This window comes from Mus caroli, unplaced genomic scaffold (genome assembly GCF_978045245.1).
Source record: "Mus caroli unplaced genomic scaffold, Mus_caroli_1 scaffold_3, whole genome shotgun sequence".
Classification (NCBI taxonomy): Eukaryota; Metazoa; Chordata; class Mammalia; order Rodentia; family Muridae; genus Mus; species Mus caroli.
In genome coordinates, this window is record NW_028227258.1 from 34,424,501 (window position 1) to 34,450,651 (window position 26,151).

Genomic DNA, 26,151 nt, shown 5'->3' on the forward strand with positions numbered 1-26,151 from the left:
AGATGTTTTAGAAAGATGAAGCATAATTGACTGGGATGTAAAGTTAATTAGTTGCAGACTATTTTGTTGCCCCAGGCCCATTCCTATAACTCCATAGTACCTGGAATTTGCCTCTGTGCATATGCTTACGCCTTTATCGTAGGGGGAAATTTTCCTTTAGCTTCCTTTCCTGACCTATTGTTAGAGATACCCAATCCTTGCCTCCCCAGCTGTCCTCGTACAGGTTACCAATTAAAATCAGATACATCAGTAGAATGGATAAAAGAAGACAGAGCCATTTCTAAGCTGGACTTTTCAATCTGCTTCCTGTGCACCACAGGTCTTCCTCCACTTTTTATTAATTTCCCAAGAGAGGAAAAAAAAATCATCCTGCCGTGCAAAACAAGATGGGGACATCCACAGCACAATGGCTCTAAACAGCATTTTCTGTCTTGGGATGAGAATATTTAATGGCATTAAGGCTGACTACAACCCTGGTAACAAAACTGAAGCATCTGGATGCACGCTGACAGCATCTTTCCTCATTGGTAGGGTGAGGACTCAGGGTATGCTTGTTGGCATTTCTTGTTCAGCACAGCAGATGTCATGAGTCAAAACTGTTCAGACTGAGGAGTGAGTGATCCTGAAATCTGAAGGTCCTTTTCAAAGCACAGGATTTTTGTTACCCTGATAATTTGGGGTTCTGTCCCCAAATAGCTAACTTTATAAACTCTAACAGTAGGACCTTCTCTAGGTTATATCAGTTCATTGTTTTGTGATTTTGTTTTAACAGTCATGAAATTGCGAACATAATATTCAAAGCCTTTTCAAATAATTGCTAAGTGATACTTAGGACAAGGGTTGACTGTCACTTGGCTTTCTTTATTTTCCCAAGCATCATCATTATATCTAAATTTTGTGATATGAAGGATATGTTAAAAATCCATATATTCTGTACTTGTTTATAAACTCCTTCATAAGTATGATTTTACAGGTTTATTGAGCCATAAGCAAGTATTTGCAGTAAACAGGACAGAAGCATTACTTAGGCTACTGCTGAGAAGGGCAAGATATGCCAGCATCAATAACTATTAATGCCAAACGCATTATTGGAAGCTTTGTCTACTCAATCAACAGGGGCAGGCCTGGTGCTGCTGTTGTTTCCATGTGTAAGGAAGAGCTTCATTAGGATTGTTTTAGTGGATAAGGAAAAACCCAATCTCATTACTGCTTTTCCTGTCCCTCCATTACCCTCCCTAATTGTCTAATTGCTGAGTCTAATCTGCTGTGAACTTGGAAATTATATAATCAGGCTTGTTAGAATTTCGTCTAAAATTTAATAGGCTTTACATGAGAGCTTGGGAAGGAGTCTTTTATGAGTAAAGTGCATGCCCTTTGAAAGTAGTTTCAGCTTCTCCAAGCACTTCTTTTTGTTAACTTGCTTCCCTGATTTTAAAATTGCTTCAATAGGTAGTTGTTTTCCCAGGACAAGGTCAACATATACGCCATTCCACAAGCCCACTTGTAACACAGCATGTTCCTTTTGTCCAGAGACAGGATTGCCTCTCCACATCTTGAATTTGGACCTGAGAAATGGACCTTTGTGCCCAACAGAATGAAGCAAGCTCTGTGGCTGTCAAGTCTATGTCACAGCAGTAAGCTTAGACCACAAGGTCCCTCTGCCAGAAACAAGGAGAAGCTACATGGAGATTCTTCATGCTGCTGAACTCTCAGTCTTTGATTTAGTAATCAAAGATGTGAGTGAAGAAGTGTGCAGATAATTGCATCCTTGGCCATTTGAGTCACATCCAGCTTCTTGAGTCTTTCCAGTGACTGTCTCACATATCAATGCGTGAAATCAAACAATCCTTAGTGCGTGACTTTCTAACCTTTGATCTATAAAACCTGTACCATAACAAAAGGGCTGGTGTCAGACAGTGAAATTTCTAACTTCTTTAGAGGCTCAGTTGTATCATGTAATGTTTTGCTGGAAACTGTCTTATGAGAGGATGTTTTTGCTCAAGCAGACATGTGGGAGAATATTTTGCTAAGAACAGACACATAATGTGTTACTGGAGGCAGCCTAGATAAATAACATGTGATATTTTACTAGAGTGAATGTTTGAGAGAACATATGATGTTTAGAAAGGATAACCACAGTAGGCAGTAGATGATGCTGGATGGTATTGGTACACCTTGCAATTCTTTGCTGGTCATCTTTTGGCTTTGCTGACACTGGCCTTCACTTATGATGCTGGGTGGTATTAATATGCTTCCTGTTCTTTGTTGGTCATTGTTTGTCATGACTTCATAAAGAGAAACACACCAAAACACCTCTAGTGATGTTCTGCTGCTGGTAGTTTCTTGAGGCTTCTTGCCACTTCTGCAGATTTGGGCTGATTGGCAGAGTCATAGGGTTTCTTCTAAATAAACCTACTGTTGCTGATTCACGAGTGGTGTTTGCAAGTGGATCAAGCTGCCTCTGCCGATTCACAGAAACTGAACTGCTGATATCCTGACAATGCACATTAGATTTGCTCTGCAGAACTATTTCTAAGCAGGCCCACATCCTCCTTTGTTCTATTTGTAAATCCTTTCTATTACCTCTGTTAGGTAATGGGCTAGAAACAAGGTTAAAGTATTTAAGAACAGTTCTTAAAAATAAGTTTAAGGAAATCTAAGCCTAAAATATGCCATCGGGTGATGTTTGGCGACTCAGCAATCGATTCCCATGCTGTGTGGATTCCATTTGGTTATAAAATAAATAAATACAGAATAAGACCTTATCATGTAATGGCTAAAACTTTTCATCTTGGAGGCAAACTTCTTAAGACATAGGATGGGGAATAAAAACGAGGAGAAACAACAGGATATTTTAAGGCAGGATTTTTGGAAGGAAGTGAGAAGAAGATGCTCTAGCACGGTGGTTCTCAACTTTTCTAGTACTGTGACCTTGTAATACAGTTCCTCAGGGTGTGGTGATTCCCAATCACCACCTCAAAGTATGTTTGTTACTACTTCATCTATGTGATACTGCTGCTATTATGAACATAATGTAAATATTTGTATTTTCTTTTGGTCTTAGGCAACCCTTGGGAAAGGGTCATTAGACTGCAAAAGGGACAACAACCTTCAGGTTGTTAGAACCACTGTTCAAAGGGGAGGCAAGCATTCCATTCTTCAGGGAAACCCTCTAGACATAAAATGAACAACTCAAAATAGCTCCTGGAAGTCCTTAAAACTACTGACCAGATTCACTACATCTTCCTTCACCATGAAGTATATAAACAATAAAACTTCTGAGAGTCACTCTCCAAGAAGCTTTGGTGCTTGAAGACTCAGAGCAAGCAGCCTGGCAGAAGCAGAGCTCAGTCAAGCAACCGGGAGGAACCAGAAACCAGAGAAGCCACTTGGAACAAACAGGCACCAGTCAAACTGCCATGAAGAAACAAAGCCCAGCTGAGATGCCTGGAAGACACTCCAATTAACTGAGGCACCAGTAAGGAGCATCTTCCCAACTGTACTGCTTCCCACAGGCTTGGCAGTGTGCTCCCGGTTCCCATCTCTTGTCACCTGTTCTGGGACAGACTTGTAGTAATAACAGTTGTCTTACAGTCATTTCTGCTCCACTGTTAACCCCAATAAACCCCATTGGTTCACCAAAATGGACTTTAGTGCTATCTGTAATTTTGTCTGTTGTCAGTCCCCTCTCTGGGATAAAGGGATGTTTGTTCAGATATGCCCAGGAAGAGCATCCCACAACATATATGAATCATGTCTCCAAATCTATCCTAAATACTGCTTCCTGTCTCACAGGAAATGATGACTTTCCATGGTTCCCTTCTGGCTTGCATCCAGAAGGCAAATCTTTTTCACCTTTGTGATTTCAGGCATTCGGACCCCGTAGACAAAGAATACAGATAAAATGTCTGAATAAACTTATTTTGGAGGACATCTCAAAACCAAATAGATTTAGCATAATATAAAATACCTATTATACTTTATAATGCAAAGTGTTCCTGTTATTCAGAAGGAGACACCTTATGAGTAATGAGAATATTTCTTTGACTGGGTCTGAGTAGCAGAATGATGTATAAATTCATAGCTGGTATTAATGATGTTCTATACATACATACCAGTGATAATTTATGAGGGCAAATAATGGGAGTGAAATCAAGCATGAGAATAGACTCACGTTAGTGCTTCCGAGTAATTATAATGAGGTGTAACTCCTAGAAACTTCTGGACTTCATCCATCACAGTAGCTGGGTCAGATCTCAGCTGTTGTCCATCAATAATTAGCAACTGAAAAGCCAAAATTAGTCACTTTATGAAGAACAAAACTGAATTTAATCAACCAGGCTGCTCCTCTTGACCTGTATGCCATTAATAAGTTCGTCACTTTGAGAAGAAAACATGTACTTCATAGAATACATTTGAATGTTGTTTTTCCTGCTTCCTTCCTAATTTGTAATAATTAAAAATTTCCATAGGCATTGTGTGTGTTTGTGTGTGTGTGTGTGTGAGTGTGTGTGTGTGTGTGTATGTGTGTGTGTGTGTGTGTGTGAGAGAGAGAGAGAGAGAGAGAGAGAGAGAGAATTATGAACTCAGTTTATTAGTAAGCAGAAATAAACATAAAAGTCTGTTGCTTTTCATTTATAGTAAGGACAGGGGTTTCCTATCTGTAGTGCATATTACCAGTAGGCTCCCATTCAGCCTACTAAATGTCATCACTAACCTTGGGGCCAGTGGCTAAAGAGTGAACACTCAGGGGAAAATCCCATCTAGTCTTACAAACCATAATTGGAGATGGGATAAAAATGTTTGTTTCTGACTTTCTCATCTTGAATCACTGCTGGAGATTATTAGACTCTCCCATGGGGATGTGTAAAAAGAGTGTTAACATCAAAGTCCACTTGGAGCTTAAATTGCACCCCGAACACGGTGGATGTGGATGTTTTTCTCAAATCTTGCTATAGTTCTATCCCATGTCCGTTGGGCCTTTATCTCTATGGCCATTCAGTTTAAGAACTTCTTCCTTCCTAATAAGGGTCCTACATGACAGAGAAACAGCGGGGATTGAAACAGAAACTTCTACAAACTCTCTGGCTAACTGACTTCTCAACTGGTTGTTTAGAGTTTGTAATTTTGAATTATGTGACACTTCCTTTGTGCCAATGTATTCCTTGGAACCAACTGACAATCAAAAAAGTTTCCTAAATATTTGTTTCAGAGCCCTTTGACTCTATTGTATGGTATTAATAAAGTGAAACTGTGTAAAAATCCACAGTTCTTACTGTCTTTATTCTCTATGGTATAGTTCATCACTTTTTCTGTTTGGCAGTGAGATGCAATTGCAGTATGATAAATGGAACCTAATTTCATGCTATTACCTGGGAAGTAGAAAAGTAGGCCAGCCATCTTTCTATGTGCACTGCATACCACCCAGGCACCAGACATCTCCTCTGCAATGTTTTTAAATCAGGAGGGGCCCAATGTCCTGTTGTGATAACTTCATAGAAATTGAACCTCAGGGCAGCTGGATCTTCATGAGATCGTTGGTGCTTTAAAGGAAAAGTCAAGTGTAGAATTAGATTTTTTTTTAATGTTTGCATAGGTATGTGTGCACAATTGTGCACTGGGCACATCATTTATTTAAAAAAAACAGTTTTGTTTTGTTTTGTTTTGTTTTTTACTAAATATCAAGTAATATACAGATATATCTGCAGTTGCTTTTGTTTAAAAATATTTAGGCAAAAGTCAAAGATAATATGAAAGGATTGTCTACAGGGATCTAATTAGGAGTGAATATACGTTAAGGACAAAAAAATTAAGCAGGAATTTACATGGGCAGAAGTGAGCTCTCATGTTGCTTGGCTTACTGTGTTATCACAGTTCAGGTGGTTTTTCTATGTGGCAGGTCCTATGCACGCAAACCTCACGGATTCTGATTGCTAACCATTGCTTCAATGTCCTTGTCATTAAGGTTGTCCACAGTGCTTCAGCACTGTGGGTCTCCCTTCTGCTTTTCAGTATCAAGGCCTAGGATACTTCCATAGAAAAGTATCATCTGGCAAAGTAACAGAGCCCAACTAAATGAGAGACAAGGTAAATAATATAGTTGTTGGAAAATATATTAGTCTCATCACTAGAACAAAAAAGTGATAGATTTTGAATATCAGAAGATATTAATCATAATTGTTATCTCTAAAGAAATGAATCCTATTACAGAAGACAGTAGAGTAATAGGTAATAACAAAGCCATGCATTTGACTGATGTATAAGAAGCTACTTAATGGGGACAACCAGGCCAATAAGGTTGCAATCCAGACTGACAACTGAAGGAAACATTAATAACAGCTGAAGCTTTCGAGTTAAAATGTAACCAGAAGACTTTGAATAATAAGAGAATAAGAAAACAGAGAGGAAAATTGGATAACGCCAGGTAACTTTGAGCTGAGATGGATAAGGTGTGTGCATATAAATGAACTGTTGTTGCATAATATCTAAAGGTTAATAAAAAGAAAATCTACCCTAGAAAAACATATATGGTTATGGTTACATATAGGGCCTGCTCTGTTTGCCAATGGCTGTTTTTATATGTTAGAAATAAGTCTTATGTGAAAATTATTCTGGGAAAATACAATTTAGTGAGAGGTCAAAAATCAAGAGTCATAATCACCTAATGAATTTTGCTGAAGACATGAATGCAGATTACATGATCGGTCTAATCAAGAAACATAGAGAAAAATCCAGAAATATTAAAAAATAATTATAAATATTCAGAGTATGCATATTAATAGAATACAGCAGGGCTAAAATATCTGTTACAAGAAGTGACAAAAGTGTTCTCAGTCTGGCCTTACTGACTCATACAAGTTTAGCATTGAATTTTCTTTATATCCGTGCAACTAAGATTAGCATAGAAATATGACCAGAAAGCCACAAAGGAACATATTTTATGGAAAAATAGCACTTTAGCTCCTCTGTGCGGTCCATTATAAAAATGTGGGGTAGAAATTACAGTGGCAGGTGACATTCGTGAGGGTTTCTGACGTACACCTGCGGAGCTGCAGATTTATGGCCCTTACTGAAAAGACAGGTCCACCTAAGTAATAGGCTACATTATTTTGAAATGTGGAGCACTTTGGGGCCCTAGCCTCAGCAATACAGGCAATAAAAAGTATTATCAGAAAAAATAATTCCCTTAAACCTATGTATTCAGAGAATTTATTTGGAAAGCAGTCAGAGATAAGCACTGTATTAGGCACATTCTAATTTATTCACACGATTTATCCTATATAGAACATATATTTTAGTCTATCCTAAACAGATTAAACATTCAGCATTCTCACATTTGGATTTAAAATTTTTAATTAAGGTGTTTTGGTAGCTGTTTTAAAATTTTACTTTATTATAAAAGCTTTGCAAATAAAATTCCACACACCCAAATTAACAAGACCCTAGGTCTGTACATCTTAATGAACTTCTAAACAGTTAGAATAGGCATTTTGAAGACATGAGTCTTCACATTGGACTTTATATTTTCACTATAGAATATATTGTAGGCACGTATCCACCAACACAACCAAAAATACCATGGCAGAGTTAGAAGTGGAAAACAATTGATGTCATATCCTCTCTCATAACTCATGTTCATTTGATATATTCAGTCCTATAACCCTTAATATTTATATATCCCTTAATATTTATACATGTTATCCAATATGTGCTGGTTAGTTTTTATATCAACTTGATATAGAACAGAGTCATCTGAAAGGAGGGAACCAACAGTTAAGAAAATATCTCAAAAAATCTGGCTGTAGAGCATTTTCATAATTAATGATTAATGAGGAAGAGTCCGACCTATTGTAAGTGGGGCTTTCCCTGAGCTGGTGGTCCTGGGTTATGTTAGAAAACAAGCTGATTCAGCCAGTAACATGTGTGTGTGTGTGTGTGTGTGTGTGTGTGTGTGTGTGTGTGTGTGTGTATTGGAATGTTTGAGACCTTTGTGATCATGACTTGCCAGCAAAGAAATACAATATGTGTCTTGTTACTATTTTAACAAAATACCTCATTTTAATTTGTGTTTTAGTTATCTCTATTTCAGTTGACCATTTTCACATAAATTACTGAGTGGTTACAATTGTTATGTAGTTGTCTGTTAATTCCTTTCCTTGTTTGTTTACTGATACTATTGTATATTTACCTAACGTGCTGGAGAACATGTGTAAATTAAAGCACAAAGTTATTTTCATAGTTAGAGATACACGCTTGAGATACTGACTTTTTGATTCAATACATTTTAACGACCAACACTTTGTCTGGTTTTGGAAATATGTCAGTTCTTTTATTGATTACTTTCTTTCTTACTTTATTGTTGAAATTCCTTGACCAATTCGGTATAAGTTAAATATTTAGGTCTTTATAGTTGAATGAATGGATGAGTGGATGGATGGATGGATAGATAGATAAATAGATGTAGATAGCTGATAGACAGACTTGGAATATTGTTTTAGGCTAAGATACTACACTTGACCCTTTAGTGTATCTGGGTGTTATTTAATTTCTAATTCAAGCTACAATGGAATGCAGTCAGAACTATTCTTCTTTATTCATACCTGGTACCAAGAATATGCCCTGTCCGAGGGGTCTATGAGGATCGTGATGATCTTGGCTTTGGGAACAAGAGATGCAGCCCTCTTCGGAGCCTCTTCTGAGTGGAAGTAGTTAGCACTCTTTTCAAATAGGAAATCACTGGTAATGTTGGAAGGAGTGGGGAAAAAGTCCATATACCTGTAGGTAGGGAGAAATAATTAATTAATCCGAGCAGTACTTTTTATTCTGCTGTCATTTGTAGGAGGAATTTTGAACAGGTTTTACATTTCTTTGTATCCACTTGGGATTAGTGTGTTATAAAATCAGCCACATAGGCACCATGCTGTGTGCTTCTGATGTGAAAGCCACCCCAGAGGTTATGTCCTTATGACACATTTAAGGCAAAGGAGTCAGAAAGATTAAGTGAGTTGATAATGAATGATACGAAAATACGGTTGATTTGAGCCAACGTTCTCTGCTATCACAAGCCAAGTCTAAATCTACAGTTTTTGCCTGTAAAATATAAAATCATACCATCATCTTGACTGATACTTTAAATAGTAAATGTGTGTTTGCAAATTTGAATACTAAGATTTTTAAGGTTAGATTCAAGTTCACAAGACAGAAAGACATGTAAGTCAAAACAGCTATTAAAAAAATTAAACAGATTAAGGAAGAGATGTTCTACTTTTTAACGTCTACGAAATTTAGTAGTATATGCAGTAATATCAGCACATTATAATTCATATAGAGTAACTACGGGGATATTTCCTGCAAGTCTATCCAACAGTGCCTCCATAGGTTCCTTCCTCCATATGCTATCAGAACATCCCTCTGTGTATAGATTATGGAATCAATATGTTCTGAGGCTAATTCAGTACAAGGCTTTAATTATGTGTGTAACCCTCTTTACAGCTCATCACTTCGCTAACCCTCAAATGTTCTAGAAAAAAAAGTAATGAGAGCAATTAAGAATTCATATAAGACACTTATTTCCTCATTGACATTTGTTATTATGTTTCCCAAATGAAGAATACTGAAGAATCTCATCTGTATTCTTGCTTTAAAAATTGTGCTCCATTTCAGCTCGGAGATAAGAGAAAATTGTTCTTTTTTTCTTTAATGATTTTCATGCAGTTCAAATTGTAGAAATGTGATATGGTGGTAATATCTTAGAGAGTGAACACAGTTTCACGCAAGATGAGAAGTGAGATCAGGTCACTAGTGTGACTCTTGTCAGGCCTTGATTCTGGAAGGTTCATGTGTTATGGCAACACACAAAATAATATCCTACAAATTGTGCATTGAAAGGAATTTTCCACACATGAGATTTTTCTTATTTACCAAGGGAATAGAAATTAAATCCAGGATCATAATTTCTTGGGAAGTTGAGATACAGCCAGAAAAATAAAATTCACCAGAGTGAATACCATCTCCAATATTAAGTTTATTAATTTTAGCTTCTGGAAAGTATTGTTATTTTAAGAGTTTTCTGTCATTTATCAAGTGCTAATTAATGCCTCTTTTGTGTGTGAGTGGAATTGATATAGTTTAGGAAAAGCTCTATTATAATTTGCATGACAAATATTGCCTACATTGCAATACAGCATACACAGCTCATGTGGTTAATGAAGACACATGTTCCAGAGTACAAAATAAAGCAACCTCAGGCATCACCGTGAAGACAAATTATATGTTTAATAAAATAAATGGAGGAACTGTAAAATAGGAGTATGCTTAAAGAGAATTTTAAATATCCTTATGAATAATTCTGATGAAAAATACCCCACAATGTTCTTTATTCAATCATATTAACTTACCAGAAAAATATTATCATTATTGCACTGTCCAAATCAAATTATAAGCAACACTGATTAAACATATCATCATTATAAATTAATTTCTAATTCAGTGTGGTAGAATTGAGCATAACAAATTTATTCCGTAATTATGCAGATGCCATGCACACATCTGTAATTGCTCTGCAATGATGGAGCATGTGCTAATATTGGAGTTCATTTTTTGTTGTTATTCTTACCACTCAATTCCCTTGTGATAGTTGTTGCCATTAAAAAATTGAACTTCTTCAAAGGTTTTGGGGCTAGGAAGATTGCTGATGATGGAGGGGTGCATTAGAAGAAATAAATAAAGTGCAGTTGTTCCTATTACAAAGAAAAAAAAATACACACGTTATATGGTAGTAAAAGAATAGATTAAAATATCAGTGTCATATTTAACCAAAAATAATATTCAGTAGACCAATTCTTTCCATCATTTTCTTATTGTTTACAAGGTTACTTCATTTTAATAACAATCCCATTGTGTTTATAGAGTCTCTGTGACTCTATTTATCTGAGTTTCTGATTTAATACTGCTACATAGCCAAAGTAAAGTGGATGGGAGGCACAGTCAATGCAGAATTTCAGAAATCTGTGTTTAATTTCCTTCTGCAATCAGGTATCACAGGTGCAGAAAGCCTCTCTGGTTTTGACACCTAAATCTGATGAATCATTTGCTGATGTTTAATTTCAGTCAATTAGATCAATATCCTCAATAAAAGCTGATGTGTTGTTCATTACATGTCACAGGAGTGATGATTGGTGATAATTCTTGATCAGAAAATCACACGTGCTGACCTTAATAAACTTTCGTTCACATGTATACTTTAGTCAAGTGCATAGGTAAGGCAAGGACTAACAATGGACCTGAGGAAGCCTTCACTTTGCTCAGAAAGTGTATTAAGCATGTAGGATTGTGCGGCAAGTGGACCATGCCACTAGACAGAAGAACTGGTAAGACTGAGCTCAAACCCTGTGAATTTCAGAATTAAGAATGGTAGTAGTGGGACCACTCCCTGCCTAACTCTATGGGCTCTGGAACAAGTAACCATGATCTTCAGTCACATAGGGAAAACACCTCAAGTCGTTCCCCATGCAAATAGAGCTCACTAACAATCCAAGCTGAGCCTATAGGAACCATCTACCCCTAAAACCCACCCATTCTTCATTGTGTGTAAACTCCCTGTTCACATGAAATAAAGTGCACAAGTTATTTCACAGAAGATCTTCTGAGATTGTTTGTTTTGTTGCGCTGTAACACATGGGGAAGAGTGCTCTTTCCTGAAAGTTACATTGCTGGACTTTAGACCTGCCTGGCTGGTCAGCTCACACTACAAACACCACTGCTGCCACTGCCCACCACTGCTATTGCCACCTTTGCCATCACCCCTGCCGCTGGCACTGGTGCTGCCATAGTAGAGAATGAGACCCAGCACCCGGCAACCTGCCCTATGCAGGATGCCCAAAGTTCCTGGCTTCCCTTCTAAGAGCTATGATACTTCGGCTGGCCTTTTCCAGCAGAACCAGAGCCCTGTGGAACCTTTGACCTGGTTCCACACCTAGCCCTCCTGATGGATAGTGGATAACAGAATATTAAACATATTAAACATGTGGCTCCAAGTTTGATCGGTTGAATTAAATAAGGAATGCAATACTAAAGGACATATAGATTGTAATATTAGATGTGCATTTAAGCAAAATTTTCATGGGTCTTTTAAAAAAGTATTAATTAATTATGCCTCTGAATAAACAAAATTATAGGGAAAAGCATTTGGACCTCTTAAATAACAGATCCTGCCCCTATGTCTGAATGTCACATGCAGGGAGTTGTCAGTCAAGACATCTCTTCTTTGGCAAGTGTACTAAGACAATCTTCATGCTATACTGGTGATTTGATTTTTACTAAAATTTAAATGAAAAAAATCACTAGGTACAAGTTAGAGACATCTGGAAAAAAGGTACCTCAATTGAGAAAATACTCTCTTAGGTCAGTCTGTAGGTTAGACGGAGGGAAATTTTCTTGAATAATGATTGTGTGGGACGTCCAACTACCCCTGAGGAAAAGGTCTTGGGAATTAAGGTCTAAGCAGCAGATGAATGTGAGCTTGGAACAGGCCAGTAAGCAGCAGTTGCTTCTTCGGGTCTCACCTTCAGGTTTCTGCCTCGAGTTCCTGCCCTGACGTCCCTCAGTAATGGACTGTGATCTGAGCATGGAAACCTAATAAAACATTGTCTTCCAAATGGCCTTTGGTCATGGTGCTTATTACAGGAACAGAGAGGAAACAAGGACATACAGTCTTTGAAAGTCTAGGTGCAAGCTAGCTAAACGTGGATTAATTTCTCTCTCCCTCCTTCCCTCCCTCTGTCACACCTCCACTCCACCCCAGTCTGACTCTGTGTGTGTTTCTTTCTCTTTCTTTGTCTCATTTTTAGGTCTTAAATACTAGAGGTATAGGTATGTACATGCCACAGTTGAAAACTTCAGATTGTCTCTGCTCTGTCTGAAGCTATTCTCATTTAGGAAGTGCTTCCCAACTCATTTGTCAAAGAGCCCCAAGTTGTAATAACACAGGGCTTATGATTGATTCATATATAAGGCATGGTCCAGAAAGCCATGCACATACATACATGAATGAAATGAAAATCTGATCACATGTATGACTTATTTCTTCTTAGGCAATAGAAGTAGGCTACTTATTAGACTTGGGTTAGCTGCAGGAGTGATTCTTTTTTATGTATCACTGGTTGTGTTGCAACGCAAGTCCCAAAAATGCTTCTGAAGTTTTTATTTTTGTTGTTTGTTTGTTTATTTGTTTTTGCTTTTCAAACAATTTGCATTTTTATTGCATTTTTATTAGTTCTTTGAGATTTTTGGACAATGTATTTTGATCATATTCAATACCTTTTTCCTTTCTCACTCCTCTCAGAACTATTCAAGTTTGCATACTCTATTAGTTTAGGCCATTAGATCCAATTTGTGCTAACCATATGCTCTTGAATATATACAACCCCAAACTGTCTTCTCTCTGAGTACTTGGGAAAAGGGTTTGGTACAGATGTCTAATTTAGGCCTGCATATTCCATATTATTCGCTATCTATACCTTGACAAGTTGAAGGTCTCTCTGTTAATTGTCATCTATTATTTAAAAAGGAGCTTCTTAATTAATGGGTGTAATAAGTCACTAGTAGATAATTTACTCATATTTTTATTTACAAAGAAAGAGTAGCAATTTCTCTTGTAAGGCTCCTGTCCTGTAAGCTACTGATTCAGTGTCCAGATATTGTTGCTAGGACGGGTTTCGCCTCGTAGAGACGCCCTTTCTTCCAAGTAGAGTGTAGTTGGTAGTCCCAGAGTAGTGATGACCGTACGGCACTAGAATGTTTGGCCTGGTATTATTATTGCAGTATTCAGAATGCAGAGTTGAGTAAAATTCATGATGGCTTTATTCCTCCTCCAGCAGCATGGATAACAGTATTGAGAACCATTAAAGCTAATCAACACAAATGAAGCTTATGGGTCAGTGGCAGCTTGAGTTCTCCATGTTCTATGACTCAAGCACAGAGCATCTTCAGCAATAGGGCCTTATCATCAAGTCCTATAAGATAGTCAAGAACACTATCAATGACTTGTAATGTTGGGTGGTAAGACCTTACTTGACAATTGTTCCAAAGATAGTAACTATATCTGGCAATGTCTATTTTCAGCCTGTGTTGCCTAGTAGGGACTTGGTTGCTCTCTTCTAGGAGCATATAAACTTTTAAAAAATTTATATATGTATTTGGGAAGTTTCTACGGTAATATGTTTCCATATGAATTTCTTCAGAGTTATTTTGGGTTATTTATCCCTTTCACTATTCCCTCTTCTACACAGTCTTCCTCCCAATCTAGCCCTTTCTGCTCTATAATTCCCCTGAGGTCCTTTATACTACTGCAAACTATCTTCTGCTCTTGAATCCTTCCCCTCCCAACTCTGCTAATTTCCTGACCTTTATAGGTATTCCAAATGAAACACATATATCTGCAGATTCAAATATATAGTTTCCTGATTAAATTCTCAATATGTTTATTATTTATTTACCAGCTATTGTGTGTTAATTTTGTATTCTGCTACTTTCCTGAATGTATTTATAAACTGTGGCCTTCTAGTGGAGTGTTTAGGCCTTTCTGTTGAAAGCCATATCTAAAAATAAGGATATTGTGGTTTCTTCCTTTCCTATTTCTATCTTCCTTACCATTTATCTTATTGATCTAGCTAAGACTTTAAGTTTTCTATTGAGTAGAGATAAGGTGTAGATTTCACATCCTTTTTTCCTTGATTTCAATAAAAATGATCTAAATTTTTTTCTCATTTTAAAAGGTGTTGGCTATGGGATTATTTGCTGGAATATACTTAAAATGTTTTTATGTTGAGCTATCCCTTGAATGATGCCAATTTGTTTATTTTATAATTTATTGATGTGCTCTTGAATTTAGTTTGCAAGTATATTGTCTTGGAGGTCTTAGCATCATGTTCAGCAGCAAGATTGACCTATATTTTCTATTTTATGTGGATCTATAACAGATTTTTGTTTCAGAGTGATTCTGGCTTTATAAAAATAATGTGAAAATGTCCCTTCATTTTTTGTTATATAAAACAGTCTGAAAAGTATTAGTTCTAGTTATCTCTTTAGTTTCTATATAGAATTTTGTATAAAATTTAACGAATCTTTTTTTTTAGTAGAGAAATTTTTATTTATCACATCTATGATATTTGCATAGTACAATGAATATATTTAAATTGTTTATTTTATCTTTATTTGAGTTTGGTAGAACAGTTTTGTGTGTGTGTGTGTGTGTGCATGGATTTGTTTTAGGATTCCCAGTTTTCTTAATGTATATCTTAATGATTCTTTGAATTTCTTCAAGCTCTTTGAACATCTCTCCTTTTTATCTCCAATATCTTAAATTAGAACCTCTCTCTATTTAATTTGCCGAATTTAACTGAACTTTTGCCAGTCTTGATACTCTTTTCAAAGTATCAACTCTACATTTCATCGATCCTTTGTAGTTTTTTTTTAATTTCTATTTTTATTAATTTATCCCCGATTATCTTAATATTTTCTCTCCTACTTTATGAGGTTACTGTTATTGTTTTCATAAGACATTAATATTGGCATCCCTCCTCCAATGGAAAGGTTTCCCGGGACTCAGAAACACTTTATATATGTTGGAACCACATCGGAACCACAAAGCTCTGAGGTGGTACAATGTCCCCGTGGAAAAGGATCCTGAGACACAGGAGCCCAGGAACCACATAGCTCTGAGAGGAAGCCTCCTCAGAAGAGGTGCTGTAGAAACCAGGAAAGGCCATCCCCAGCTGAGCTGAGGAGCTCAGGAGCCTCCACTCTGCTCATTTTCTTCACTTTCTTCCTTCTTCTTGTCATTGCTTCTTGGGTTCTTCCAATGAGTGAGTCACACCAGGTAGCAAGTCTCATAAAAGAGATTTATTGGAGGGTACAAAGTCTGGAGATGGCAATCCAGGAGTGGTTGGCTGCCTAGGCTCTCAGGAGGGAGCAGACAGCTGGAAATTGGACAATGGACAGCGCTTATATAGGATTTTTGAGAGGGTGGAGCTTTTCAGAGCAAAAAATTCCAGACTGAAGATTGGTAAAATTTCAAGTCCTGGATTTGGGGTTTTCAGGGATTGGTGGTTTTTCTGTTCAGGGACTGACGAGTTTTTGTGCTCAGGGATTAGTGGGGTTTGTTCAGAATTTCACCTAAAATTAGAAATGCCATTATAATCATTAAGGAGGTCTGGGGAAGATTATTCGCTACTGGAGCTCCTTAGGCTGGGGCTTGGCCACTTAACTGCCTTGAAGGTTTACAAAATAAAGTATACAAAATTTACAAAGGGAATCCATAATAGGGAAAGCCTTTCCTGACACTTGAGTGGCGTGAATTACCACCAACTAGGATGCATCATTAAGTTTTGCGTTGAGAGTTTTCATAATTTCTGGTATAGGCACATAGTACTATAAGCTTTTCTGTGTGCCATATATTTTGCTATGTTATGTTTTCATTTTCATTAAATTCTAGGAAGTTTTAAAAACTTCTTTCTTGATACAAATATAATTCACATTCAGGAGAGGATTGTTTGAGGACTCACAATGTCATTAAATTCCAGTGTTTCTCACTGCCAGGGGAAACTTGTTCCAAGCATCTAGGCAAAGCTGCTTAAGACAAAAGGACTGTGTCTTATAAACAGAAGAGATGGGATAGAGGTTTTTAACCTCAAGTGCCAAGTAAACAAAGAAATCAGTATCTAGTCCTACTATAGCGTAGTCCTTTCTGAACATTGAAAGCAATATCATTTGACATAAACCTTAAATTATCAAAATTATCATTTGATAATTTGACATAAACCTTAAATGCCAGAAAGCCTTGAAAATATATATATTTGAAATTCTAAAGTCCACAACTATTAACTCACACTATGATGCCAAGAAAAACTGTTAAAATTGAAAGAGAAATAAAATGATAAAAAGATAAAGGAATTTGTCACTAGGATGTCAGCTTTACCTATGCAACTGGAAGGAATATGACAATCAGAATAGGAGGAACACATTCAAGAAGTCACAGGGATCAAAGGCAGTTTCAACTTGTTCTTGGTCTCAAGGATAGATAGGGCAACTAGATGGTCTCAGTCAGGCTGTTGGCAAGACTTTGGATATCTAGGTCACAATATTGTGACTGGACAGGCCCTAGTCAGGAGTAAGGTTGGTTCTGAGTCTCCACAATATGTGAGCAGGTTCCCAGCTGTCTTTTATTGCCTAGTTTATGCTGACTTGTGATGACTGAATGGAATTCTGGGTTTCCAATTCTAGACAGCAGCATCTAGATGTAGTACCGGTAGTGACTCTGGGGTTTATTAGTGTGGTTTCTAAAACTCAAATCTTGACTACCATAACACTAGTTATATATTTCACAGCTACTGACTTTGAAACTACCCATTGTTTGCTTTTTCAGCTACTAGGATGTGGCCAATTTTTTTCCAAGTAGAAAAATGGTGGACAGTAGATTCTTTGGGATTAAAGAAAGAAAGAAAGAAAGAAAGGAAGGAAGGAAGGAAGAAAAAAAGAAAGGAAAAAAATTCATGGATATCTTAGAAAGAAGCAGGAAGAGAAGATATAAGACCTAGGAAGAGAAGACTACAAAGAGTTATATCACTGAAACAGTAAACCTCATTGTATCTGAAGTTCCAAAGGGCTTCAGTTATGGAGAGTCCTGACATTAGAAGCTGTGGCCTATAACCAACCGTGTATAGTTCAAGGGTCCTGGATTGAAAGGCTTACTGCTATCTCGGACAAGACCCACCTACTGTAATAAGCTCCCAGCTGTTAAGCCTTGGAGCTGTTAGGTTTCCATTCTGAACTATAATTTTCAGAAGTGGGCAAGTGTGACACACAGGCTCTCAATTCTACTGACATTAGGAAAACTACCCCTTTTTTTCATCCTAGCGGAGTAAAAGAGCCCAAGCCAAATGTTTTAAAAGAATTTCAAAGAATTAAAACAAAATCCCCTAAGCAATCTAAAACCCATTTGAAAAGAATAGATCAGAATGAAGAAGAATCACAAATTGCTTAGGAACGTGAGTTAGAGACAGACTGGAAAGCAGAGGGGCACATGGAATCCAGGGAGCTCATTGACTGTTTTTCAGACTCACAGAAAACAAAATTAAATGAGAAAAAGGAGAGAGAAGGGAGCAAAGAGGTTGGATATTTTTTTAAAGATCTACAAGAGAGCTGAGAAGATTGATAGCTTAATATCTGTGTGGGGATTGAACATGGTTGGATCAGGGCACAGATAAATGAATGCTTTAAAGTTATTGCTGAATATCTAATAATTGATATTTTATAACCTCACTCAGTATACAAGATTTAATCACCCAATGGCTGTGGATTTGTATCCAAATTTTGGAAATAGAATGTTGCCTTTGCAATCTTAGCTTTACATCTTCATGCCATCAGGAGCTGGAAGAGGTGAAGTATCCTCTTGTCCCTTGGCAGCAAGGAGAGACATTGTGCTCTACTAGGGAAGAGAAACTGTAGCTTAATGTTCTTACACTCAGGTATGCATTCTATGTCACCTGCCATAAAACATCTGTATTTTTGTCTTCTGTTTCTATCCTTCTTGGCAGTTATTTGTTACACAGTCCTGCCTTTCGTGGAACTGGAGGAAAGAGTTTTGTCTTAGGAATACTCAGGAAAGTATTCTACGTTTACACAACCAACCCCTTACTTGTAATATGCCAGGCACATTATGAGAATGTAATACTGGACCGATGGCACTTAGGATTATCGGCTGAATTTGATGCTATTAGAAATCTTCTTGCACACTGGTACTATGGCTTCTGATGATGAAGGTGAACCTCCTCAAGGAAGCTAGAAACATGATGCAAACTGGTTGTAAGTCCCTGGCTCTTCTTTCTTCAGTCCCTGGCTGATTTCAGCAGAGGACTCTATCTAAGACTCAGTAGTGGCAAAATGGGAACTCACAACCTTCTAGTCTTATAGCAACTGAAAAAAGAACCTTTGGGGGCCCATTTTTGTACCTTGTGTTTATTTTAGAGGTGAATGTATCATTTGTAAGTTGCTGAAAATCAAGCTTGTTCAAGGGCGGGCAAGCTAGCAACTACCTGTGAATCCCTTTAGGAGATTTGCAAACTCTTGACTGCAATGGGAGCTTTGTTTATATGAACAGGGGTCTGTGGTTGGATTTTTTCAAGTTATTAGAACCATTTTCATATTAGAATACTTTTTTGCCACAAGAATACTGACATGCAATTTTTTGTTTTAACTTCCTGTGTAATTTGAGAAATTTTTTTTAAGTTAAAAGCTTTATCATTGCCACGTGGATAGACCATATATTAAAATCTAAAGATATAACATATTGGTTTTATTAATATGAATAATAAGGAGGAAAAAGATTTATGGTTAATAATGTGTGGTTTTCAGCATAACTAAGCAGGAATAATATTCCATGACAAATGATAGAGGGTCTGTCCTTAAATTAAATTTTTAACACAATTTTACAACACAGGGGTATTTTATTTCTTTACTATTTATTCTTGAGTTAGCAGTGCTGTAGAGAGCTGCAGGAAATTAATGCACATTTTAAACAACAAAAACATGATATATCTAAAATATGTGCTGTATTTCCACCCTCCCTGCACGTGTGTTAACTTGCTGTTGTAATACAATTTATAGTCTTAGAGGAAGAAAAGATTTCAACAACCAATATCTAATAGTCTAGAAATTTTGCCCACAACTTTTAAAATGATCTACTCTCTTGTACTGCAGATATCTCCACTGCAGAAGCCTTATTTACTGTGCCTGTTTGCTTTGTGTTATGGTTTGTGCTCTCCCTGATGAAGGTGCTTCAAGTCCAAGTAGTGAATTCAAAATACAGCAACTCAATAAAAACTTTAATTAATCAGGATATAAGCAAAGTATATAAAACTGTCACACCCTGAAGAAAGTATAAAATATTCTAATTGAAAGTGTCATCTCATTGGTGAAATACTTTCATTCTCTTTTACTACATCCTTACACAGTTGTCCTTCAGTGCATAAAAAATACCAAGGGAGAAGGGTCTGGGAATATTGGGGCATAGCAGAAAACAAGCCTAAAGCACATTAATACTTAATGATTACTTTAACAGCACACATATAAAACAATTTGTGAGTAATAACAACCATGGTTCTGGACAGAAATCAATGCAAACCTGATGTACAGTGTAAAACAGTGTGAGTCTGAATAATAAATCACCCTTTATAACTTAACGCAGGGATTAATTAGGCAAAGCCACAATAAGTAAAAAACAGAAAAACTGCGACCTTTAGACTGAAAAAATAGCAATACGCTGATACATACAGTAAACAATTTTAAACTCTGTGTCTAAAGCTTTTAGTTCAAGTCTAATTAAGCAAACAATAGGGTCTTTTGAAGGCTGTTAGGATAAGTGATGTTTCATGAGGAGGTACAGCAGTTCAACAATGAGCTTTCATAGGTCACGAAACAAGATCCCATTCTGTCATGTCACATGTACAATAACCACAAAGGAAGAAGCATCGCTGCCTAGCCTTACCTGTTTTCTGTGGCCCAATCACAAGGAATTTCGGTAAATGATCACAGGTTTTCTCCCTGGACCAGATGTCTTTGTGCCGTTTATCATCACATGGATTCTGCAAGGCAGAATAACAGGTCTTACTGAATACTGGATCCTGCCTGGATGCTATGTCTTAAGAATGTTTCAAATAAGGCAGGATGAGATCCTTGCCTGATCTTCTAGAGCTGGGTCTTGCCTCCTGTTATGGTTCTTTGATTCCCAAAGGCTTTCCTCAGGTATAGATTAGCTGATTTTCCTACCCAAGGCTTGACAAATCTAAATCAGTCCTGCTGTGAAGTTCATGCTATTTATGACAGATAGTCATGGGGACTCTATCTGTGGCTTGTGTTTTATATCTGTGTGTCAGAGAGGCTTTAACTTCACTGAGACGCATGTAACTATAATGTCACAGCTTCTTTATATTCTTTTCAAAATTAATACATCTATATAGTAGAAACTGGATACTTTATTTTCAATTGAAGATGATATTCTTTGGAAATGTTTCTGAAGATAATACCAGTCAGGTGAGTTGTTTAGAATTGAGAGACTTCCTACTACTCTGACAATTATAGGTAAAAAAAAAAAATCATAGTTTTCAATATTCTATTAAATAATTAATAATTCTCTTCTAGGACAGAGTCGATGTTCTATCAAATTAATGATGCTAGATTTGTCTAGAAATGTTTACACAAATGAGCCTCCATTTTTCAATTAAAGAATGCAAAACTGAAACCTTTTATGTCATTTCAACACTTTTTAGTTAATTTGTTTAATCCCGCTTAGTTAATTTAAATTTTTATTTAAAAATGAGATGGTAAAAATGCTAATATAGAGGATATATTATTTCAAGGAGATATTTTTCTTTAAAAGCACATTTATTTATTTATTTGGGTTAAGGCTAGCCTCAAACTCATGAGCCTAAAGTGATCTTCCTGCTTTAAACTCCCAAGTATTTAATATTAAAAATACATGCCTATATAGCTTAAAATCTTTTCTTTTCTTTTCTTTTTTTAATGTTTAGAATACATTGGTAAAAATTATTTTCTCAAATTAGATTTTGGCAGATTTTTCAAAAACATGTCAAGCTAATTCCTTATATGAGTCAGAGGTCTCATTAAATGTCTCATTGGCCCATTGACTTGGTACTCATGGACCAGATGAAAAGCAAGAGGAAGATGCTGGCTGCCTGGCTAAGAAAAATGCACCTGAGAGTTTGGAAACTGAGATAGTCTTACACACCTGCGGACCAGGGACTTAAGTAGCAGAAGTGGAGTTGGAAATATTTTAAGTTCAAGGCTAGCTAGGGAATGAAACGAAGACACTGCCTCAAAAGCAGTCCAAGCCAATGTAACGACATGATGGAGTTCAAGCATGCAAAGTGATATGAGTTTGTTTCATTTGTAAGTGTTAGAGGTACATGCTGGAGCATCCTGTCAAAGGGAGATTTTTCCCTCTTTAACCTTTACCACTTAAATGAAAGGATACTGCCTCATCAGGTTCTCTGGGTTTTCTTAGCCAGCATGTTGTTATGGAAATCTTTGAATGGAGTCCCAGAGCAAGGTGGGTGTTTCAGCTATGTATTCAAGAAGACTTATGACCTTGGGCCATCAAATACTGTGTCACACAGTATCTGGAGAGACACAGTGTATGCCACACATGTCTCAGTCTTACACTGTAGTATGCCATTTGAAATAGATAATTCAGTTTCTGATATATGGCCAAACTCTGGAATATAGTGATTTTTGGAGGTTTTTATTTTATTATTTTTATTTTTTGAGACAGGGTTGCTCTGTGTAGCTTTGGCTGTCCTGGAACTCACTCTATAGACCAGGCTGGTCTCAAACTCAGAAATTCGCCTGCCTCTGCCTCCCAAGTGCTGGGATTAAAGGCATGAGCCATCACTGCCTGGTGAATACAGTGATTTTTTTTTCCAGTCAATAATGTAATGGTATGACTATGGTCTTCCACAAGAAACTGGTAGTCATGTCTCACAAATCATTATAAGTGTATTCCATTTCTACTTTTGTAAGATGGAAGCGATTCATCTGGGATTGTTCTCTAGCAGATCCAACACCTCTGACAAACAAGTATCCCATGATCCGCTGTCACCAGCACTTTCTTACAGATGCCTGTCTAAACGTTCTGTTTTTTCATGATGGGTTTTTTGCAATCTGCTGAAGAGAGGAAACCCAGGTATGGTTTGTGGATGGATTGACACATATAAGGACAGAAGCCTACCATGGACACTTGCTACAATGTTGTTCTATGTGAACAGTTTCCTAAGAGTAATAGTTAAAAAAACAAACAAACCATTCAACTGGCAAAATTTGGGGTAATATAACACATTTCCAGCAGACATGGATGTCTTTACACTTGTAGGCGTGCTTGAGCCAATCATCATGAGGAGGGAAGACAATTACAGTATAATGAGAACAGGACCTTCGCTCTCCCAGGTTACTGGGTGCTCCAAATGCAGCTTAACTGTAAACTGCAGAGGCCAATAATAACGATTTGAGAAAGGTTTGATTACAACCAGAACAAAGACAACTAGTGTTTTTGCCTCACAAATGAAGCCATCTTTGCTAGAGTATTGCCTTTTTCTGACAGAACACCTGGAGAAACTTGCTGGAGGATAGCCTGTGGAGCAGAAGATGGCTATTGTCCTGAGACAGCACCAGAGACACCAGGTGAGACTTCTAGTAAGCAGAGAGTGAGCCCAATGTTAGAAGTTCCAGAATAAAAGAAGGGATGGAGGGGAGTGCATTGGCTACAGCGTTGGCAACAAATGTAGCAACTCAGTTACCCAATTCTCACAACAAACATCTTCAAGGTTTCTTAGGAAATCTTGTCAAAACTGTCCACTTGAAGTGAACCACTGTAAAACACAAGTGGAAATGAATGGGCTCTTGGTATTTGATGTTGAGGATGCTTTTCTGTCCACAAGCAATGTCAACTGTTCTCCTTAGTAAAGCATAAGCAACAGCCCTCTCAGCCCTCCCGCTGGTACATGCTTTGGGGTGTGAGGGGAGGCTGCAGATTGAAAATTGCCCTTGGATGAATGCCGCATGACTGGCAGCTCACACGATGCATCTCCCTCCTACTCCTCAGAGGTGTCTCATATCCAATGCCAGACAAGAGATTATAAGAGGACCCGCTCCTCTCCACTGACACAGTTGTCTGTGTGACTAGTTCTCCGTGAAGGGAGAGAGAAGACTATATTGCATTGAGGTCACATTCTCAGTCAGATATTTCCCTTTTGTCTGTCCATCATTACCCTTATGGTTCCCCCCCCAAAAAAAAAGAAACAAAAAATGTTTCCCCTGTAAATCCTTCTAAAGAATACAACTTAGGGCAGGAGCAAGTCATACCCCATACAATTTGAAATGCATGTGATATAATGTCTTTATATCCCCACCTCCCACCGAGATTGCCTTAAGTATAAAGTATGAAAATACTAGCAATTCTTTCTTTTTTTATTTTTATTTTCTGAGAAGTTCATATGTGCATGCCATCTGTGCTTTGGTCAAATTCACTCCTATATCCTATGCTATAATTTCTCAATAACACTCTTCTCTCCCAAGTTCATGTGATCTTTGTTACAAAGCCCACTGAGTTTCATTTAGTGCTGACTGTAGGTGCCTGGGTTCAGGACCCTCCACTGGTACACATTTAGCCTCTCATAACCTGGATCCCTGCAAAAGATTCTTTCTCCTATCAGCCATCAACTGTAATGGCTCCTCAGCTATGGTGAGGCTTCATTGACACCTCCCTGATTCATGACAGGATTTTGTCCGGCTTGAACTTGAACAGATCTTGTAGATCTTGTTACAAGCACTGTCAAGTCCTACCCTCAATCACCAGTATCCAGAGAACACTCTTGTGGTAGCAACCCCTTGCCTCTGGCTCTTACAGGCTTTCTCCTCTCTCTTGCTCCATTATTTCTGAGCCCGGAGAAGGGAGATGTGATACAGATGTTACATTTTCGGTTAAAGATCATTAATTCCATTGAAGACTATTGAAGCATGTGATAATTTACTTTGAAAAATACTACATTATATGATTTTTGGATTGTCTAATAAATTCATGCATAGAAACCTCTAAAAATGGAATTAAATGAAAGCTGTTAAAATTAGTATACCTTCTTTAAAAATGAAATGTAAATGAAGAAAATACCTAATAAAAATTGAAAAAAATGTAAAGACAGAGAATCCATTTTATGTTGACCGTCATATATTTCTTCCAGTATATCTGTTCATATTCAAGCTTCTACCATTTACACCCATAGGCTTAACTTAATTCTGTATCTGTGTTTTCAGCAACAGTAAGGACGGCTGGGCTAGCGTCTTTTAATTTGTTTTTTTTATTTTTATTTTTAGTTAGTAATGAAACATTCCTGATTTTACTCATTTCATAAATATCCTAACAAGAAATTAAATTTCACAGCCCATCTTGAATCTGTCTTCTGATGAAAAGGTTTTATATAACTGAAAGTGGGACAAATGATATGAAGTCTCTTTTTAAGCTTAAAGCCACTCTCTCTGGGTTTCCCCTGTTTCAATTATTGTTGGCTATAAAATGGCTGTAGTTGAAGAATGAGCATGCCTTGCAGTCAGACCTGGGAACCGTAGGTGGAAGAACTTACTGGAGCACTACACTGAGTGCTTGTACGGAGCAGAGGTGTCTAATGCCTACAGCTCTCATTTAGGGTAATGGAAGGAGTGAGAATCACATTTCTGCCTTGTTCCAACCAAGGTGTATTTTAATACCACTGTACAGCATTACCTGTCATTGACTGGAATGTGTTTCAGTGTTCTCCTCTTTGAGAGAGTAAGGAACTTGTGACAGTGTGGGTCAATACACTCCTTGCTTCAATGGGAATATTCTGCTGTCGGGTGTGCTAAAGTGCAGCTGAAACAACCAGTTTTCTTTGGGGAATAGAGTTACTTTACTCTTTGCATATGCCTCTTCTCTCATTGGTGTTTTCTCAGCAACACATAGCTTAAGCCTGCTCAAGGACCTCTCAGAGTACTACTTTCTGAATTACGATTGCTCAACCACCTAGTGCATCAGGCACACTACATTCTCCATCGCAGAAATAGGATAGTCTGCTTCCTATGAATCTTTGAATAATTCATTTTCCTGTTCAATGCCCAAATTTTCACTCAATTCATAGTCGAAGTTTTGCCAATTTCTCTAGCTTATGCTTAATACCCGCTGCAAACTCCCCTTAGCCCAGTCAGCAAGAACATGAACCCCAGGGGGCTTTCTATGCTTTAATCAATGTTCTTAAATCCCTGGACCTCAGTTTCTTTATTTGTAAAACAATGATTAATAGTTTCTACCACATAAGGTTTTTGTACCCATTAAATTCATTACTAGTATTAAAATAATAAAAGCATGCTGTATATAAAAGAGTACTTATTATTTTATTCCATACCAGCCTTTTCTTTCCCTTTGCCCTATTAGTGAGACAGCTTGAACAAAGAAAGTCTAATTTAACCAATGGATTATATTATTATGAGCAACTAGCAATAGGACCACTGCCTTCCCTTGTGAACATAGCCAAGTCTCTTCCTGGCTTTGTCTAT

General features: G+C 37.3%; 1 protein-coding gene across 1 annotated transcript in view; it reads right to left on the bottom strand.

Annotated features, from left to right (window-relative positions):
- LOC110291107 (N-heparan sulfate sulfotransferase 4) overlaps positions 1-26,151 on the bottom strand; it is a 356,059-nt gene that overhangs the window by 13,511 nt on the left and 316,397 nt on the right. The window contains exons 8-12 of the mRNA XM_021158063.3: positions 20,543-20,639; positions 10,616-10,739; positions 8,601-8,775; positions 5,373-5,543; positions 4,175-4,284 (exon numbers count right to left, since the gene is read on the bottom strand). Coding sequence (XP_021013722.1) covers positions 4,175-4,284; positions 5,373-5,543; positions 8,601-8,775; positions 10,616-10,739; positions 20,543-20,639 — 677 coding nt within the window. The remainder of the gene's footprint in view (positions 1-4,174; positions 4,285-5,372; positions 5,544-8,600; positions 8,776-10,615; positions 10,740-20,542; positions 20,640-26,151) is intronic.